Raw genomic sequence first — 21,201 nt, 5'->3', positions numbered from 1 at the left:
ACTATAAAATTCAGAATCTCAGAAAATCAAGAACATGAACATCAGGTTTCTACGTTATTAATACTTGGTTGGGATTCCATCCAGCCATTTTCTTTACACCCTTGTCCCTTAGTGGGGTCGGGAGGGTTGCTGGTGCCTATCTCCAGCTAACATTCCGGGCGAGAGGCAGGGTACACCCTGGACAGGTCGCCAGTCTGTCACAGGGCAACACAGAGACACACAACCATGCACACAAACACTCACACCTAGGGGCAATTTGGAGAGGCCAATTAACCTGACAGTCACATGTTTTTGGACTGTGGGAGGAAATCAGAGTACTCGGAGAAAACCCACACATGCACAGGGAGAACATGCAAACTCCATGCAGAAAGACCGGGGCCGGGAATGGAACCCAGAACCTTCTTGCTGCAAGGCAACAGCTCTACCAACTGCACCACTGTGCAGCCTTGGTTGGGATTCCTCTTGCATGAATTACTTCTTCAATGCAGCATGGCATGAAGGTGATCATCCTGTAGATCTGCTGAGGTGTAATGGCCCAGGATGCTTTGGTAACCACCGTCAGGTAATTTGCCTTCTTGGTTCTGATGTCTCTCATCCTTCTCTTGACAATACTCCACAGATTACCAACTTATTTAGGGTTGGTAAGTCATGAACAGGAACACCATAATCATTGGACCAGCTTTCCAGCAGTACTTGGCAGTGTGGGCTGGTGCCAAGTCCTACTGGGAAATAAAATTAGCATCTCTAGGAAGGAAATATGACAAATTCTTTACTAAGAAATTTCCTGGTAGATGATTTAATGGACTTCAGCAAACCCCGTGGACCAGAACCAGCAGATGACATGATGCCTCAAACCATCACTGATTGAAACCTCATTCTGGACTTCAGCAACCTAGTTTCTGGTCCTCTACACTCTTCCTCCAGTCTCTGGGACCTAGATTTCCAAATTAAATATAAACTTCAAGAGACTTTCATGTGAAAACAGAACCATTTGTCCACAGTTCTGACCATTTATTTGTCTCCTTGGCCCACGTAAGACGCTTCTGACTTTGTCTCTGGTTCAGGACTGGCTTGATATGAGGAATGCAACAGTCGTAGCCCATGTGTACGTAGTGCATCTTGATGTTCTAACTCCAATCTTGGGCCACTCTTTGAGGAGCTCCACTTCAATTATTAAATAAATTCTGCTTGACACTGCAGCATATCTGTGGTTACCCGTGGTGCTGCTGATCCTTTTTTTTCTACCATACTATTTTCTTCAACTCAATTTTCCATTGATCTGCTTAATGATTCAGAATGTGTAACCATTAAGCACTTTATAAACAATCAGCATCTTTAAAAAGGACCTGCTGTGGATTCCCACTTCTGTGGAGGGAGTCAATGACTGTCTATTGGACAACTGAAGTCACCAGTCTTCCAAACAATGACATGGAATTTATTGATTAAAAAAATCTTTGTTACTGACTCTATGTAATATTTATATTCTCTAAGGTAGCAAAGTTTAGGTTTTCAATGTCTACTAGCCATAATCATCTACAATTCCAAGACATAAAGGCCTGAAATATTTCCTTCTGCGTTTAATGAGTCTATACAAGATACGAATTTCACGTTCTGAAATACAAGAAAAAATATTGAACTGTTTCATGACAGTCCAATTTTTTTTTCAGATGGAGCTGTAATTGTTCTCTTTACCTTAGGGGGATCCAGAAGAAGCTGCTGGAAGTCTTTTAAATGGGGCTCAATGGCATTTAAAATACTGCTGTTGACAGTGTAAGACCTTTCGTAACCCTGAGAATACAGTTCCATTAACCCTTCCAACCTTGAAGAAACAAAAATAGAAGAAATACAAAATCAATTAATGTCACCACATGCATTTAAAATTAAAGCAGGCTTGTTTTCGTTTCTCTGAAAAGGCTTTGAAGAAAATGTTCTCTGAAAATACTGAAAGCAGAAGTTTGGGACTACTATGAGGGAATTTTTCTGCCATAATTCAAGAGCACACATTTTCAGTTTGAAAGCAGGATTAAATGTCTTTCTTCTCAAAACTTGTAATCTCTGTTCTCAAACCTTTCTTCTCACACTCTTGTAGCAGAACTCTGCTCACTTACAAAACATTCTCTGCTTGCGTTTGGAACAAAATTGCACCATCATCTGGCAGCATCTCAGCCAATAGAATGAAAGTGTTGTACTGGGTGCGTTTGTGTGGCAACTATCAATTATAGCAACCTCCGCCACCGACTGGATGTAGGGGAAACAACGACCTCAGCTTTCTGCTCCGTGTTACACTAAAACATCCGCTAGTTTCTAATCACTAACTTCCTTCTGAGCAACCGTGTTACAACATAGTCACGACATGATAGCTACCTATCTAAATATATATATTTAGATGTATCTAAAGATATACCTATTTATCTAAATAGATAAATATATTTATCGAATATACATAAATATATTTATCTAAGTATAGATAAATATATTTATCTATAAAAATAGATAAATATATTTATATCTATATAAATAAATACATATAAATACGCTATATTTATATGTGGATAAATATAGATCTGTATAGATATCATGTTGTGACTATGTTGTAACACTGTTGATCAGAAGGCTGTAAGTGATCAGAAGCTGGCAGATGTTTAGTGTAACACAAAGCTTTCTAGCTGAGGTCTTTGTTTCTCCCTACATCCAGTGGTTGGCGCAGGTTGCTACAATTGATAGTAGCCACTAGTGTTGCAGTCAAGACCACCTAACCCGAGACCAAGTCAAGACCAAGACCACAGTGTATGGAGACAGAGATAAGACCAAGACTTTTAGGGTCCAAGACCAAGTCGAGACCAAGACAGAGACCGAGTCAAGAAACAAGACCACCACCCTACATAACAAAATGTGAAATATGATAAAAATTGCTTCTTAAATTAATCCGAGATCCACATTCCCATAAAAACACCTAGATATTAAACACTTTGAACTGAAACTAATTTAACCAATATCATTATCAATTCAAACTCTTCTTCATTCTGCTTTGCTTCCATCTCTGTGCCACAATCCGGAGGTCTCGTACCATCTCTAAAAGGATAACGCCACTGTCCACACCATTAAGGCAATAGCAATTAAGGCAATGCCCCAATGGCAAACAATGCTCAACTATGAACACTGACCAAGGAGTAACAAGCAAGAAGTAGCCAAGCACAAGGCACTGACTGTTCTCACTCCCTTTCCCACTGCAATAAGCCAGGCAGCACAGTGCTGTAATATCTGCCACCATGACACGTGACGAAAACAATCAAAGAGCAATGAGTATGCTCTGTGTGCTCTTCTGTTCTTGTGTTTTATACATTCACTAATTAAATAAATATCAATGTATATAATTAAATAAAATAATAACTTCAGTGTACACAGAGCACTACAAGAACAAAGAACAACTCTCAGTGAGGCTCCAGTCCTATCTTCTTAGTAAAGAGCCGTTCAGAAGAATTGGATATTTGGGAATGTCACATCACTGTACTGCAGACTTTGGTCACAGCATTGTCCCATATATGCAACACGTCAGTCAACACCAGTGCAGTGAGTGACAGCTTTTTTTCATACAATTTGTCCCTGGACAGCTAGCTTTGTTAACATCACGACTACATAGCTTACCTTTCTTTGAGCTTCTTTTCTAAGTTACGATAAAAGTTAAACGTAGTCCCCACTATCTGTAAAAGCAAAGCGTTGCTGAATTTACATATCGCCATATCTTATGATTTATATAGCAGGATTCTATCGCTGATGATTAGACAGACATCTGCTGCTCAGAGACAACATCTGCGCATGTCTTGGAGCGCCGGCTGTGAGTGAAAGGGGGAAGCGACGTGTGACAGCGATAACAGAAACACAATTAGTAAGTCACGTTATTGCTTGTTTTTAATTGGTATGTTTTGCATAGATGTTAACAAATAAACTGGACAATATGCGTATAGTGATAATTTTAAAGTTGTGATCTTGACCGATCTTGAAATAAAGTCCCGAGTCCTCAACGCCAGAGACTGAGACAAGACTGAGACTAAATGTGGTCGAGTCCGAGACGAGACCATCAGAAAGTGGTCTTGAGACCAGTCTCGAGTATTACAACATTAGTAGCCACTCAGGCATGGTCGCAAAAAAGAACAAACTCACCCAGTACAACAATTTCATTCTACTGGCTGAGAGGTTGCCAGGCGACGGTGTATTTTTTTGTTCCAAAAGCAAGCAGAAAATATTTTGTAAGCGAACAGAGAGTTCTGCAAGAGCGTCAGGAGAACAAACATTACTAGTTTTGAGAAGACAGACATTAATCCTGCTTTCAAAATGAAAATGTAAGTATTAAAAGTTTTGAGAACAAAAGACAAGTAATCCAGACTGAAAATGTGTGCTCTCAAATTATGGTAGAAAAATTCCCCCATAGACTACATTTAATGAAGTATTGCAAATAAGTTCAACAGCTTTCTGTATTTGAATGGAAAACATGTAAAAACACTGATGTTTAGCAGAGGTGACTGGCTCTAAATGTCTGATGGAAGTTCATTTCTTTTGTAAACTTGAAATACAACAGAGGAGTTGTGCACCGGATATTCAGCCAGTGAGGGATGGAATCAATAAATGGAAAATAGTAGATGCACATACACTTACTGGTCATCAAAATGAAACAGAAAAAAAATATACCATTTTATCACATCACATTACATTCCTTCAGTTGGGAGAACATATAGTGAAATGTAGGATTCTGGGAAAAAGTGACTCTTTGAATGTATTTGGGAATTGCTTTGACAAACACCAGTTACCAGTTCAGAAAATATCTTATTAAAAGAACTTATGCATTGTTCCTTTTGGTGATTCACACGTGCTCACAATAATGTGTACCAACATATCAAAAGTAAAACAAATTGAAACCAATGTCACTGTATAACTCTGATGTATTGTTGGTGAGTTGACTTCTTTTATTAATTGTTACGCCAAACACTTCTCTGTGTTTGGTGTAAAAGAGTTCAGGCTCTTTAACGCCAAACACAGATGACACAAAAGGTGCAGCAGCACAACCTGGTGGATTCCTACAGGTACTTTATGGTAGTGCCTGCTTTCAGTGCGATTAGTTTAAACTGCAAGTATGTAACTTATAAAATATATTTTTACATATTTGTTCAAGCTATCACTATATCATGACAGTATTGCATGAGACACAATCTGTGAAGAAGAAAAAAAATAAAAAATAAAAATCAAGCTCCACTGCCTTCTCCCAGTGCCATCTAAAAACAACCAATCAGAGCCAGGAGGAGGGTCTGAGTCAAGAATGGAAATAAAAAAATTTTTAAAAAAAATTATCAGCTATTCAGATATTTCACCAGCCACTATTTTTTTCTTTTTTCTTTTATTTACAAACCCTATCAGTACAAACAAATGATATTAAACATGATTTATTCTTAACTCTAAGAAAACCGGTTTACTGACACTAAACCAATACAGACTAATTTAACTTGCCGTATTTTCCGCACTATAAGGCGCACCTAAAAACCTTCAATTTCCTCAAAAGCCGACAGTGCGCCTTATAATCTGGTGCGCCTTATGTATGGATCAATATTGAGCCACAACAGGTCTAGCAACTACAGTAAGTAGCTGCTGACTTCATTTTTGCCCGTAGAAGAAGAAGCGCGCGGTGCATGCTGGGATACTTGTCAGAATGCTGGTTTGTAATCTATTAATAAAGTTTGACTGACCTATCTACCTACCGACTGTCTAGAACAGGGGTGGGCAATCCTGGTCCTAGGGGGCCGGTGTCCTGCAACTCTTAGATGTCTCCCTGGTCCAACACACTTGAATCCAATAGCTGAATCACCTCCAAAGTGCAGTCAGGTTCTCCAGAGTCCTGCTAATGACCTCATTATTTGACTCAGGTGTGCTGAAGTTGAGACACATCTTAATGTTGCAGGAGACCGGCCCTCGAGGCCTGGAGTTGCCCACCCTTGGTCTAGAATCAGGTCATCTGCAGGTCATTTAACACCACGTTCTCAGGAATTCGCTCACTTCTCTCCAAGTCTAGTTAACTAAAACTTTGCAAGAAGAGAAGAGAGAGGCGGGCCACGGAGGACTGAGAGGTTTCACTGGGTAAGGCCCAATGTCCATCAATAAAATCAACCAGCAGGCTGTTGTGGTTGATAAAAATATATTTTAATATACTTCTTTGTTAAAATATGACAGCCATGAGCGGCCCCATATATGTGTATCAGTCTAAATGCCAGACGGCCACTCCTCCCCTGAATGGGAGTTCAAACTGAACACAGGGTTTTTTTTCTGTTCAAATTGTCAAACTGACACAGTGGTGGGTGCACAGCTCAAATTCACAAGCCACTTCATATTTTTACCCACATTTGGCCAGTGGGGCTGGTGCTAGTTTCCACCCCAGATCTTAGTGCTGTCAATCATGATTGTGTACACACTGCACAGTTTTTCTGGAACAGTAAGATGTTTCTCCGCCATTAGCACATTGGGCAGCACGTACATTAAGGAGGTTGGCATCCCTAATGCCTTCCTTCTGGATCTGATTGGTAGTTTTTGACAGGGAGTGGTATATTTCTGCAGACAGCAATAGTAGCACTGGGAAAAGGCAGAGATCGATTTTTTTTTTTTCACAAATTATCTATCTCATATTACACTGTCATGACATGGTGACAGTTTTAACAAATATGTAATAAATAAATCTTATTTGTATAAAAGTTATATTTTGCAGTTTTAAAAGTACATGTATTGCAGCTTCAAGGCATTAACCTGGACTTTAAATTTTGTGCCGTGTAATCCAACGTGCGAGATGTGGGGACAAATAATTCTCTTCCTTTTAACTTTCAACTGATAAAATATCTAATCCTGACAGCTGAGTAATAGAGCATAATTTCAAAGACATAGCTGGTCAAGTCTGGTTTGGTAGCAAAAAAGGGTACCACTAAACAAGAGGTGGATAATAATCTCATGGCTGCTTGATGGGAATGGACGTAGTACTCACCCAGACCTTCTGGTCTCCAATAAGGTAAGTAGCACTTGAGTTCCATTAACAATGGAGGCCTCACTCTTCTCCCCCTCAAACATATTCTTGAGAAGCCCTGTTACAGTTTCCTGCCTGGAAAACATGGAAATAGCAGGCAAAAAAAAGCAAGCATACAGCACAAGTCTTTCATCGGTTCCTGTAGCATAAGGAACTATTCTGATGTAAATACATAAGAATTATCTGAAGAAAAACTACTGTTCAACAGGCTTCACTTAGAGAATTAACTTTACCCTTCCTTTTACATCTGTAGCTATAAGTATACCGTAAAGCAGGGGTGAAAGTAGTTTTAAGTTCTTGGGGGTACTATGACGCGTGTGTATGTGTGTGTGTGTGTGCGTTTGTTTGTAATACCTTGTGGGGACGATTTTCCTGACATATACTATGTTGTGGGGACTGGAGCCTGGTCCCCACGAGGGGAAACGCTGTTTTTGGGTCAGGGGTCAGAGTTAGGACTAAGGTATGAATTGAGTTTTGGTTAGGGTTAGGTATGTGATGGTTAGGGTTAGGAAAAGGATAAAGGTCAGGTTTAGGCTGTAGAAATTAATGGAAGTCAATGGAAAGTCCCCACAAAGATAGCAACACAAACGTGTGTGTGTGTGTGTTTGCGAAGCGATAAAAGCTGGGTAGCTTTTGAATTGCTACAAAATAAAGCTGAATTTCTCTCAGCCCACTGGCTGCAATGTTGACACCTTGAGATGCAATGAAACCTAAATTCTGAACATCATGGCATGGAGTGGATCCCAGTTTTCCATGTCTGGCATATAACCATTCATTTTAGCTTTTAAACTGGTTATATTGATCCTGTGTCCAGACAGAGGGATAATCAGTAGCCTAGCACCTGTTTGTTCTGAAGATCCTGCAGCTTCCAGTTCATCTTCCTAACATGGCGCCTCCTCACCCTGACTCTCATACTGATAGGAGGAACCACAGAGCTCTGTTAGGTTAAAGCTCATCTTCTGAACTTGGGATATTTTCCTCCAACAGGTTCCAGAGGAATCACCTCAAACCAGATGTTGGACTGGATTTTATTTCAATGTCATTTGTGAATGTTAGAGCCTCATTTTCAATAGTGGAGCTGTAAAGGCTGAAAAAAGTTGTTATTTTGGAGAAAGTCTCATCAACATTAATATTTCCACTAAATGGGAGGAAAAAAAATAGTTTGATAAAGGAAAAGCCTCTCAGACTCCGAGCTCAAAGCAAGATGCCAGAGAGCACCAAACTATTTTTTTAGACAACTAATTTTTAATTTCACATAATTATCACAGTAGAAGCCATTTGTTTGTTAAATACTTAAACATATTTACCGTGTTTGATGTTTGTTGTAAATGACGTATACTCACAGACAAACGAGTATACGTCGTTTGTCTGTGACGACATATACTCGACGTTTCTGAACTGAATGTTCAGAAACGTTCAGTGGCTGTAAAGCGCCACAGCAAAGGTAAACAAAGGTAAAACAACCTGAACAGGTGATCAACTCAAAACCACCTTTTTACTCTCTCTCTCTCTTTGTCATTGAAGCACACCCGTTGCCGTGGCAACCGCCTGACCCCCCTCTCCCCCCGCAAGTGGAGCAAAGATTACGTTAAAAACATAACGTTCAATCTGTTATGATATCAGGTTTTCAGGCTTGATATTTATTTTGCGATTATTAATAAGTGCTTCCATGAATGCAGGGGTTGTTGGTTAGTTAATTTTAAACTCCTGCTCTGCTAGTTATTTAGGTAATGGAAGCAAAACGCACAGCATTGCACACCTTGTTGAAACAATAATTACAGAGAATATTATTTTTATTGGGTCATTAATTTGAATACGTTTTGTTGATTATTTTTTTGTTGTTCTTTAATAAAGTTACGAACGTTTTGATAAGCGAGTCAGAGGAGATTGTGCTGGTCTCAGCATCCTGGTGGCGTTTAGTTTGTCACCTACCGCCGAGATCGACTCTGTCAGGTGTGGTGGTTGCGAGGTGGTGATGAGAGACGCAGAGACCCAGGTTGTGATAAAGATGATGATAGATTTATTGAAGAAAGCTCAACAGTCCAGAACAGGCAGCACGGCAGAGAGTTAGCACACAGCTAATTACCGGAAGCAACTGAAAAACTAAGGACTCAAAAAGAGAGCTAAACCAACACAGGACTTTACAGTTCTACTGTGATGGCAGGCAGACAAATGACATATGATGTATGTTTGACAAGGACCCGACAAGAGACAGAGACAACAGGTGGACTTAAATACACACGGGGTAATCAAGGGAACGACACACACCTGGGAACAATCAAGGGCTGACAGGACAACACAGAGACTCAGGGAAACAGGACTAACACAGAAAATTCCAAAATAACTAAACAGAAATACACGGATCATGACAGACTCAAAACCTTCCGCAATCGATGTATTGCACCCCTGCTCTAGTAAAGCACGAACAGTTCAGAAATAATATGAAATGGGGAAAAAAATCTATTTATTAACTGATCAAGTCGTGTTTTAGATTGTTCTTGAAAAACTAATTAGTCACGGCTGAAGGGTGCACTTTTACAGCAGACAGTCGCTCCTCTCTCTTGCAGGTACCGCTAAATCTTTTAAGGGTACACAGTACCCGACCGTACCTGCCTACCTTCACCCCTGCCGTAAACAAGCTTTTTAAAATGACACTAAAAAGGATTCAAGGCACACAGAGAGATATGTTACCAGTATTTTTTTTATGTCTTATGATTGCTGAGAATAATCATACCCAGGCTTTTTAATTTATATCTGGAGATCAGTATTGACATACTTTGGTTTGTTTGTGCTTGCAATGGTTGATTTTGTTCTATGAAACTAACAGTCATTCAAAACTTACGACTCCAGTACAGTCAATAGTGGGTCACACTCCACATTATCAGGCATCTGATTGGCCTGATCACGACTAAGGCGGATGATATCACAAAGTGTCTGGGACGCATTTGATTGTCTCTGAAAATAAAAACAATTCATTCATTTCAGAGAGGAATGTTTCAGTTAATACTAAAGTACTAAGTGGTAGTAAAACCGAGTAGGTCCAGCTGAGATGACATACTTCTTCATCATTGCCAGTATGAATAAGTTCTATGAGTCTCTGTACCAGCTTTTCCTCATTTAGCCACTGAAAAAGGACAAAATGCTTTCAGAAATTGTTCTGAAGACTTTTAAATGGCAAGCGTTTAAAAAGAGAAAAGAACAAATACTTTTTGGTAACTTACATGAAGCACTTCCTGCCTTAAAAGTGCAGGTTCCACACAACTGATAAGGCGAAGAAGCAAGTCCATCATGGCAGAGGCATCAATGTGTTTAAGCACCAAACCAATAAAGCCTTCCTTTTTCTTTAAAAATGTAATAACCTGAAAAAAACATAATGGAAATTTATTAGAATTTTCGTGGTGACCAAAACAATCGATTCTAAGCTGAATTCTTAGATTTTTTTTTAATGAACCTGTTCTGTTTTCCTGGCAATCAGATTGCCAATGGTTTTACTGAAGAAGCTGGCGAGTAAAGGATTAAGAGGCGGCTCGTTATCCAGGAATTTGTAGAGCGTCTCAAGGAGAGATTCATCCCCACCGAGCTTATCATTTATAATGGACACATCTGAGGTCAGGAGTTCACAAGCTATATTTGGAAACCTTCCAAGACAAAATTATGACAGTCAGAATACTTGTTTGTACAACAAAAACATAACAGAATGGAAGTATTTTCTTGTAATAAATTAAATCAAATATTACATAAAAATAAGGAGATTTTTCTTTTTAGAAAAAAGTCAACTGATTTCAGAAATGACATTCAAAGAGGGAAATTCATTTTATACAGATTAGTTGCTCATAGAGTAATTTCAAGTGTCTGAAGAACAGAGGCTTATGGATGACCAGCACCCGTGCCAACCAGAGGTGGGTCCTCTGCACTATTCTTCTCCTCAGTTGAAGAACAGTGCAGTTAACCAGCTCTGGCTAACTAAGTCCATTGTTATTGATCTGATCAGGGACAATGATAAGTGGATGGACAAACATGAGTAGGTTTTAGCTCGTCTACTGGAACAGTCAGAACTGTCTGGGGTGTGACCCGCTCCAAACTGTGGCAATGATGTTGATTTCTGGAAAACTCCCTGCACACAGCTTCTGGGTTGACCAGCACATTCATTCATATAGCTGACTGTATAGCACAGTGGGTAAGACACCAGTCTACCACCCGGGAGACTGGGGTTCGAATCCAGGCTGGGGCAAGTTACAACAGTAACTGGTATGAAAAACTGGTGCTGTCCAGTTTTTCATACCCGAGACTCTTTCTTGGACAATGACCAAGAAAGAGTGCATTGCTGTTGTGGGACGCCTCCCTTTCCCATATGCCTTTCCAGTATTGTTCAGTCTCCAGCCTTGGTGGGTCTGCTCTGTTGTTATTACCCTGCCATTGAGAGTACACTTTAGCTGGTTGGGTGGAGAAGAGCCGGTTAATCCTCCTGGCTTCATTCTCTCTTGTGTATCTCTTTAGGCGGCTGGCCAAGGCTTGGAGCCTTTGTTTGGCAGTTTCGAGTGCTTCAGGTATGGGCATCTGGCTGTACTTCTTGGGTACTGATCTTTTCATTGCACCCCTTAGGAGCTCTGACAGCTGGCTCACTTCCCTCCTTGTTATCTTGATCTTAGCCTCTAACCGTCTTTTCCATGATGGATATTGGGTCTCATGGTTGCTCTTATAGCCGAGCATTTCAAGGATCACTGATGCTGAGTTGTATATCAGCTCATTGGTTTCTGTTATGGTGTTGGTAGGGATTGTTCTCAATGCTGCATTCACATCTTCAATGAGACTTTCTGATGGTACTTCACTCAGCCGTTGTAATTGGCGTCGGGGTTGCCTGGTGTTCATTCGGGCCACAATTCTTTCTCTCAGGTCAGTTGCTGTCTCGTTCAGCTTTGATATTTCGTTCATTACTGGGGCTGCATACCCAGTCTCGGGGTGGGGAGTTGTAGTTAACTCCCCCCTGACCTTACATCCGGGCTCCTCCCTCTTGCCGTAGCATTTGTGTTGTATCTCGTCAATCTCAAGTTGTGATAGCAGTTGCCGTTTGCGGATGTTGGAACACTGAGCTACTAGTTGTTTGGCAGTCATTGTAGACTGTGGGTGTCGAAGTAACCATTCCACCCTCAGTCTTTGCATGTAGCCCCTCTGACTAGGGTTACTTGAGTAGTAGCATTCCAACAGATCCATGTTTTCGTCTCTCGCCCATTTCCGTCTTGTTCCAGTAGCCCATTTTTCATCAAGGTGCTCTGGTTCCCCAGCACCTGACGCAGACCTTGTTTGGCCGGGCGACGTCTGAGCCGGCATGTTATGCATATCAATGTCTCTCATGGTATGAGGTAGGCTATATAGCTCCAAGGGTCTTGCCTAGGGACCCACACTGCATAGCTCAATTGTATCCTACTGGCATGGATCATGTCACGACTGACAGCTCAACTGAAGCAGCTGCTACAGAATGGGACTAGGCGAATGGCACCCTGAATGGCAGTCGCCCAAGACTGCAAAACCCGACAAGTACAAGTACCTGGGAATACCACAAGCAAATGGAAAGGAGCCACAGCCAAATACCTCCAACGAATAAGGCAAGTCCTGAGAAGCCAGCTCAATGGCAAGAACAAGATCCGTGCAATAAACAGCTATGCCTTACCAGTAATCAGATACCCTGCCGGAATAATTAGCTGGCCAATGGAAGAGATAAAGGCCACGGACGTTAAGACTCGGAAGCTGCTAACCATGCATGGAGGGTTCCACCCCAAATCCAGCACCCTGAGACTGTACACAAGCCGTAAGGAAGGAGGCAGAGGACTAGTGAGTGTGAGAGCCACTGTCCAGGATGAAACATCCAAGATCCATAAATACATCAAGGACAAAGCCTCAATGGACGATGTGCTCAGCGAATGTCTCAGACAATGGGGAACAGAGGACGAGGTGCTGGAGGAACCATCATGGGAAGACAAGCCCCTACATGGGATGTACCACCGACAAATAACTGAAGTGGCTGATATCAGGAAATCCTACCAATGGCTGGAGAAAGCTGGACTCAAGGACAGCACAGAGGCCCTCATCCTGGCCGCCCAGGAACAGGCACTAAACACCAGAGCAATAGAGGCTCAGATCTACCACACCAGACAAGACCCAAGGTGTAGGTTGTGCAAGGAGGCCTCTGAGACAGTCCAGCACATAACAGCAGGGTGCAAGATGCTGGCAGGGAAAGCATACATGGAACGACATAACCAAGTGGCGGGCATAGTGTACAGGAACATCTGTGCCGAATATGGACTGGAAGCCCCGAGGTCAAAGTGGGGAACACCCCCAAAGGTGGTGGAGAATGACCGAGCTAAGATCCTGTGGGACTTCCAGATCCAGACAGACAAGATGGTAATGGCGAACCAACCGGACATTGTGGTGGTGGACAAAGAACAGAGGAAAGCCGTTGTGGTGGATGTAGCAATACCAAGTGACCACAACATCAGGAAAAAGGAGCATGAGAAACTGGAGAAATACCAGGGCCTCAGAGAGGAACTGGAGAAGGCCTGGAAGGTGAAGACCACAGTGGTGCCTGTGGTCATAGGGGCCCTCGGGGCAGTCACCCCCAAACTGGAGCAGTGGCTCAAACAGATCCCAGGAACAACATCAGACATCTCAGTCCAGAAATGTGCAGTTCTAGGCACAGCCAAGATACTGCGCAGAACCCTCAAGCTCCCAGGCCTCTGGTAGAGGACCCGAGCTCAGAGGATGAAAGAGACCACCCGCGGAGGGTGAGAAGGGAATAATATATATATATATGTATATACGTAAGCCTGGTGATAATTTGATTTCTGAAGCAGATGAAACTGATTAGCTTGTGCATGCCATCTTTCACTCAAACTGGACAATTTGCAGAGAAGTTTCACCTGTTTTGATATTTATATTAATCCAGGAATCATTTTTCGATTGAGAATACTGCAGCAAGGTCAGGTTTAAAAGCCACAGTGTTTGCTCTGCTTGCAAAGGTTCAAGGTAGAATGATATATCTTTATTAACAAAGAATTATGAATGGCATGTGTGGTTCTCGGTTCTCTCATACATGTTCGCCTAGTGCTTGGCTCTGTCTTCACTTGATATAGTTTGTACGTGTTCCCCAGTGTGCCAGTGCATTAGGAACTATTGCACTTGCCTCGTAGTCACGCAGCAAGTCATTTTTTTTGTCACACCATGATGCTTCAAAATGCGCCCACTGTACTTCTGCGTTGCTCAAGTCCGACAGACTTGGTGTGCCTGGGACCTGTAACACATGAACGAGTGCAGCAACAGGGTCCGTTGCTGACAATGTAAAGATTTAACTTCTCCCATAAATCCATGGCAGCTAAAACAAATACCCTGTGTGGCTTATTATAAACTCAACAATCACAAAACAGAACAGCCACATAAATTAAATCTCCCAGTGTGTCCCTTGAATCCAGCAGAGAGATGTGCAGTGCAACAACTCTACCTCATCATGCAAAGCCAGCCCAAGCTTGCATTGGGTCGTGAGCAGAATTTGATTTAGGGGCCCCTCTTCCTCCTAAGAACATCAGCACTAATAACTATATATATATATATATATATATATATATATATATATATATATATATAGATAGATATATAAATTCCCTTCTCACCCTCCGCGGGTGGTCTCTTTCATCCTCTGAGCTCAGGTCCTCTACCAGAGGCCTGGGAGCTTGAGGGTTCTTGGGTGTGCCTAGAACTGCACATTTCTGGACTGAGATGTCTGATGTTGTTCCTGGGATCTGTTTGAGCCACTGCTCCAGTTTGGGGGTGACTGCCCCGAGGGCCCCGATGACCACAGGCACCACTGTGGTCTTCATCTTCCAGGTCTTTTCCAGTTCCTCTCTGAGGCCCTGATATTTCTACAGTTTCTCGTGCTCCTTTTTCCTAATGTTGTAGTCGCTTGGTATTTCTACATCCACCACAACGGCTTTCCTCTGTTCTTTATCCACCACCACAATGTCCGGTTGGTTTGCCATTACCATCTTGTCTGTCTGATCTGGAAGTCCCATAGGATCTTAGCTCAGTCATTCTCCACCACCTTTGGGGGTGTTACCCACTTTGATCTCGGGGCTTCCAATCCATATTCTGCACAGATGTTCCTGTACACTATGCCCGCCACTTGGTTATGTCGTTCCATGTACGCTTTCCCTGCCAGCATCTTGCACCCTGCTGTTATGTGCTGGACTGTCTCAGGGGCCTCCTTGCACAATCTACAGCTTGAGTCTTGTCTGGTGCGGTAGATCTGAGCCTCTATTGCTCTGGTGTTTAGCACCAGAACAATAGAGGTTCTAACCAATTTTTATTATTTTTTCTTCAAAATCGCTGAATTTTCGCAATTTTCCATTTCAATCGTCGAAAGCGAAGTTGGTGAGGTAGCAGCAAACTGAGCCTCACTTTCGATCGCGCAACCTCTCGCTAACTGCACTGGCTGCCATTCTATGAGAGCATGTTACTCCTGCCTGTATGTCGCCAATAAAATGGTTAAAAAATATTTAATATATAAACTGATTTTCCATAATTTAGCTTATGTATATAATGTACAGTGTTTGTTGTCATCAACTGTGTGCACAACGTGTTTCGTGTGCGGAGAAGCGATCATAAACAGCAGAGAACAGATTCAAGGTGACGCAGGGAGATTTCTTGCTTCATGGGAGGGGGCGCTCATGATCCCAGACATTGGTCTTGTGACTCTGCGTCTGCAGAGTAAGAGACCGCGAGCAAGCAATATAGTAAATAAGTGAAGTGCAGCGATAGATTTATTGTTTTCTCCTTTCTACCAACATTAATATGGATGACTACATTTCTACACTTAAATGGTTTTCTAAACTGGATTTTCAATCGAAGCAGGAAATAATAAGTAAAGGAAGACCAAGACCGGAGCTGAAAGGTTTGCTTCAAACTATGAGACAGAAGGGTACCGTTCAGTTCAAACGGAAAGAAAAGACAGGCTTGGTGAATGTCCTAGAAACGACCTTTTCTGCTTTCCTTCCTTATTTTCTCAACTTGTGGCACTGTGTGGACTCGGATGAGATTTTGTGACTTATACCAAACCTGAGCAATAGACAACTCATATTCAAAACCAGGTCGTATTAAAAACGTTTGGGATGTGGAGGATGGACTTGGCTTTGGATGAACTGATATTCTTGTGAGTTGTACTGTATTTTCCGCACTATAAGGCGCACCCAAAAACCTTCCATTTCTTCAAAAGCCGACAGTGCGCCTTGTAATCTGGTGCGCCTTATTTATGGATCAATATTGAGCCACAACAGGTCTAGCAACTAAGGTAAGCAGTCGCCAACTTCATTTTCGCCCGTAGAAGAAGCGTGCAGTGCATGCTGGGATAGTTGTCAGAACGCTGGTTTGTAAATCTATTAATAAAGTTTGACTGACCCATCTACCTACCGACCGTCTAGAATCAGGTCATCTGCAGGTCATTTAACACCACATTCTCCACGAACATGCTGAGCGCGAACGGAGAAAGGTAACCATCGTCCGACCACGCCCCGGCCCAGTCGCGGAAGGCTCTCCTCGCCAACCGGAGTCGGACTGTTTGTTGACATTCCCTTTAGTGCCGCTCCATCTAGTGGATGCATAATGTAACTCCAACCTCTACTGTAGCGTCTAATCTATGCGCCTTATAATGCGGTGCACCTTATATATGAAAAAAGTTTTAAAATAGGCCATTCATTAAAGGTGCGCCTTATAATCCGGTGCGCCTTATAGTGTGGAAAATACGGTACTTCAACGGGTTTTCCCTTTGCTGTGGAGCATAGTACTAAATTAATAACATCTAAATTTCTAAATGTTATTGACTTTGCAGAATTATTCTACCGCGGCAGCGAGGCTATGGCATGTGAAAGTATAGTCTTTTTGACCATGGTGTCGTGTAATAACTATGCATGTATACATGTCATGGACATATGGAAACATGTCCAGGTAAGCTGATCAGAATAAAAATACATCATGTAAATACCCCAATCTGAATATTCTGATTGGATTCAGCTCCATCAGAATGAAATTGTTATCAGAATGAGAGGGTGGTTTAAGCTGATTGATAATCCGAACAGTGTGGATCATGTTATTCTGATTGTGGCAAACTATGCATGTGTGCACCTTGTCAATATGATGCACCCATGCATTCAGTGGACAGACACTATGTAAGGGAAGAAAACCTCAATCAAGGAGTGCAGTAACGTTTCAAACATTGTTAGAACCTGGTGCTGGTCCATTCTGGGTGCTCAGAAGTCACAGAACAACAACTCTGTGCATCTCAGTCTCTCTATTCTGAATAAAGCCTGGTGCATGAAAAGCACGTCTTGATCAAATTAAATAATACGTTGTAATTTTTTTTTTTCAATCCAATCAAGGAATTTTAAACACATCTATGGTCAACAGGAGGCTGAGAGACAGCCGAGCAAACAATACAGCTAAACTGAAGGCAACTATTAAAGCAACCTAAGCTTCCATTACTCCTCAGGCCCATCTCTCCCATTCCATGCAGCATTGATTCCATAATTTATGCAAAAACATGAACTGACCAAATATCCACATGATATACAGCAAATTAACAAACTTTCATAGCAGGCTCACATTTCTGAGTTAAAATGGCTTTCTGGAGGGACTAATCATCTTTTTTGAGAGACTGAATTTTGGGTTTTAATTAGTTACCCTTAATCCAAAATTGACAGAAATAAATGTTTCACATATATACTGAACTAAATTACAGAATTAAATGAATTTTCTCTTCCTTTTACCATCAGGCTTAAATTCTAATTAACAGTCTCTTTTCTACCCTTCCTTGTAGCCTGCATGACATTCCAAACAGAATATAGTACTATTAACTGCACATCGATGAATTTTTTCCCCCTGCTACCATTAGCAGTTGGTCTCACTTGAAGCGGCTTCTTTCCTCTAGGTCAGCAGGGGGCTCTGTGGTGATGAGGTTGACTAGCTCTTGCATGCAGTGGTCCTGAGAGAGGAAGAGAAGCAACCGTCTGTTTTGGGCCTTGCACTCCTGCAGGACGTCATCTTCCTCCATCAGCTCTCTTAAGGTCACGTCTTCTTTGTCCAGCAACTGGTCGATGTGGGAGGTGGTATGTAGGTCAAACTTCCAAAACATGTTGGCCACTGGAGTGGGGAGTCTAGGCCTGGAAAAAAAGAAGAAAAAAAAACAAACTAACTAACTAAAAAGCAGTGAACCCCTTCATGCTTCATGGAAACAGTAATCAGGAACAATGATTAAAAGCATGTTAAAAATATGAAACAAATGTAGAAGATAATTATGTGCATTTCAGGACAATATAATATAATCCTGTCGCAAATAAATGTAATCATCATCATTTCTACAACTGCAACAGGCCAGAAGTGCCCTGTTAAGAGCTCACACACACCAGTGGATGAAATCTGGATCTCTTTAATCAGACCTCCCCCACAGGCAGGCAGGCATTTGAGTTTATGCAGACAGAGTGTGCGGTGAGGTGTTGCATTTATCAGCATGGGTCTTTTCTTAAAACACAGGCCTCTTTAGGAGATGACACACTGTGACGCTCACCATAACCTGCAAAAGACCAAAAAATATATTTTAGCACAGCATTCATAAGAGATTTTAAATCTGCAAACAAAAGAGACGCTGAGAGATTTAACCATTGCTAGCTCATGATGTGGTCTCTCTTTATTTATAATCTCAAAATTGGTAGAGTGGGATGTGAGGTTATTTGCTTTAGACCCATTATTTGAAAAGAAAAATAGGAAAAGATGCACCAATAAACAGACAGAGATCAAAAATTTTACATGAAATGTATCAAAACTAAGAACTTCCATAATTTTCAATCTATGGAAACTTCAATCAACTATTGCTGGGTTTCAGACACGCGACCCGGATGACGAGCGAAATTCAGATAAGATCCCGAAGTGGATTTCTCCGGTTCAAAACAACTCAACATTGATCACAACGAGTATGTTAATGCCCTAAATAGGCTGAAACAGACAAGCCATCTCAGAAAAAATACATGTATATTTAGGATATGATCTGTATTATCGGTAAAAAAAAAGACTTCTCTTATAATCTTGAGGATTTACCAGGTGTCGAGGTGATCCACATAACTATCTGGAGCTGCAGAGTTCATATTATACGACAAGCCAGAAGAGTTTATTTTGTAAACTAACTAAATGAAACTAAATGAATCATTTAGTTTCATGTTGGGTCAAGCATTTAGGATCAAAAGAAGCATTAACTGATTGTCGACTTATTTATGCTGGGTGAGTAGTGAATTGTGCTATTATAAGTAATTAGTCTATGACAACCAGGGGCGCGATATAGGGGGGGAAAGTGATGACAATTCTAGTGGCCCTGACCAACAGGGGGCCCCCACAATTTCTACATTTTTTGTTCATAGAAATAATTAAAAAAAAATCAGGGCCCTGTCAATTACAAAATTAATCGTATTGCTTTTTAAAAGATTGTTTTTAGCAGTAAAAGTTTAATATTCCCACTCCCAGACCAAAAAACACATCCATATTTGCCCTGAACATGATGATGAAAAGGTATTTAATGAAAATGATGAGCAACAAAAAAAAAAACGTACAAAAAAATCCACACGGAGCTAGAGCAGAAAACAAACATAATCCAAACAAAAAATAACTAGCTAACATAAGGAGATACGAGGTATGCGGAGAGGAACAGGAAGCAATGGAGAAGGGAGGAACCAGCAAGGAGTTAGATACTGGGAGTTGAATGCTGAACAAAAGACCTGGGCTGATCAACCAACAGGTTGCAGTAAAGCAACCCAAAATGGTCACCGTCCTGTACATTTTAGGCCATACCTCCAAGAGACCTCCAAGGGTAGGGGAAGGTGTACTCAGAGAACTACTCTGGTTCCTGTAGAGCAGTCTTTCTCAAACTATGGTCCCCGGACCACTGGTGGTCTGCGGGCGCCCTTACTGGTCCGCGAGTGCATATAAACAACCTTTTATTTGCCATGACGTGAGCTCAAAGTGCAACGCTACAGTTAGCTTACCAAAAGGATTGTGTTAAAAATAATGATGGAAAACTGGCTTAAACTTTTCTTTTGACTACAAAAGAAAAGTTGCAGATAACAGTTGACTACTTATAATGTCAGAGTAAGCTAAGTCATAGCGGCTGAGTGTTGATGTGTCGTTCACCATCAATTGGCTTCCTTTGTTCAAAGGAAGCCAATTGATGTTAGCAGTAGGAATCACTCCAGTTAGTCAGAACTGTTATTTGTTTTTTATGACATCCTTGATGCTCTGCTTTTAGGTCAACAGCTATTGTTTTTATTTAATTAAAAAAATATTAAATTATAGAAATACAATAAAGTAATACGATGGATAGAAAAGGGTAAATTATTTTTATATTTAATTGTGCAGAAAAGGATTTTTTCTTTCTGTAACACAAGCCTATTTTTGCTTTGTGCTTCTAAATCACAAATAGCCCTAAATGTTATTAATGTACATAACACTTGGCAGTAAAGAGCAACTTCTTTTTATATTGCCATGTGTTGACATCATTGGAAAGTTTAGACCCCACACTTTCAGAATCTGTAAATAAATCAAAATCCCCAAGTAGACATGTTCATGGCTTTGTCATTTACCAAACAACACCACTCTTCTCATTAGGATGAACAAAGAAAATAACAATACATGAGTCAAGATACTAATATTTTAATTTCCGGGTTGCAAGATGTCTTATAGCAGGGGCAATTTAAGGTTAAGTGGTCCATGACTGTTTGCTAAATGGGTTAAGTGGTCCTCAGCCTGAAAAAACTTGAGAAACACTGCTGTAGAACAGCAACTTAATGTTAACATTCTAATGATTAAGACACAGCATTTAGAGTTCCACTTATCATCAGGAAGTCTGACTGTTTGTTTTAATCTTCATTAAAATTATGTAGATATCCATCACTACAGGAATAACTGTTGAATCAGTTCCATTCATCCATTCTGTGATCTCAACAAAGGCTCTAATTTGGATAACAGAAACAAACGGTATCCTAAATAAAGAATAAAAATATGAACGGCTTCATGACAAAAAAAACTTCCACTCTTTCACATAGGTATTGTAGAAACTCATTCAAACA

General features: G+C 41.1%; 1 protein-coding gene across 4 annotated transcripts in view; it reads right to left on the bottom strand.

Moving 5' to 3' along the window:
- Positions 1 to 21,201, bottom strand: part of ppp6r2a (protein phosphatase 6, regulatory subunit 2a) — a 49,382-nt gene that overhangs the window by 18,143 nt on the left and 10,038 nt on the right. For 3 of the 4 annotated variants that reach the window (XR_015762230.1, XM_088003521.1, XM_088003520.1), the window contains exons 2-9: positions 18,496 to 18,662; positions 17,998 to 18,252; positions 10,506 to 10,692; positions 10,276 to 10,413; positions 10,113 to 10,178; positions 9,897 to 10,009; positions 7,016 to 7,129; positions 1,693 to 1,819 (exon numbers count right to left, since the gene is read on the bottom strand). Coding sequence is in view for 3 of the 4 variants with exons in the window: in XM_088003521.1 (XP_087859647.1) it covers positions 1,693 to 1,819; positions 7,016 to 7,129; positions 9,897 to 10,009; positions 10,113 to 10,178; positions 10,276 to 10,413; positions 10,506 to 10,692; positions 17,998 to 18,224 (972 nt within the window). In the remaining variant the exon portion in view is untranslated. The remainder of the gene's footprint in view (positions 1 to 1,692; positions 1,820 to 7,015; positions 7,130 to 9,896; positions 10,010 to 10,112; positions 10,179 to 10,275; positions 10,414 to 10,505; positions 10,693 to 17,997; positions 18,253 to 18,495; positions 18,663 to 21,201) is intronic. The other variant, XM_088003522.1, reaches the window with a different exon arrangement.

The sequence above is a fragment of the Poecilia mexicana genome, unplaced genomic scaffold, assembly GCF_051168715.1.
Source record: "Poecilia mexicana isolate PSO_F unplaced genomic scaffold, ASM5116871v1 scaffold_23, whole genome shotgun sequence".
Lineage (NCBI taxonomy): Eukaryota > Metazoa > Chordata > Actinopteri > Cyprinodontiformes > Poeciliidae > Poecilia > Poecilia mexicana.
Note: the sequence above shows the minus strand (reverse complement) of the source record. Positions and strands in the feature narration are given on the sequence as shown.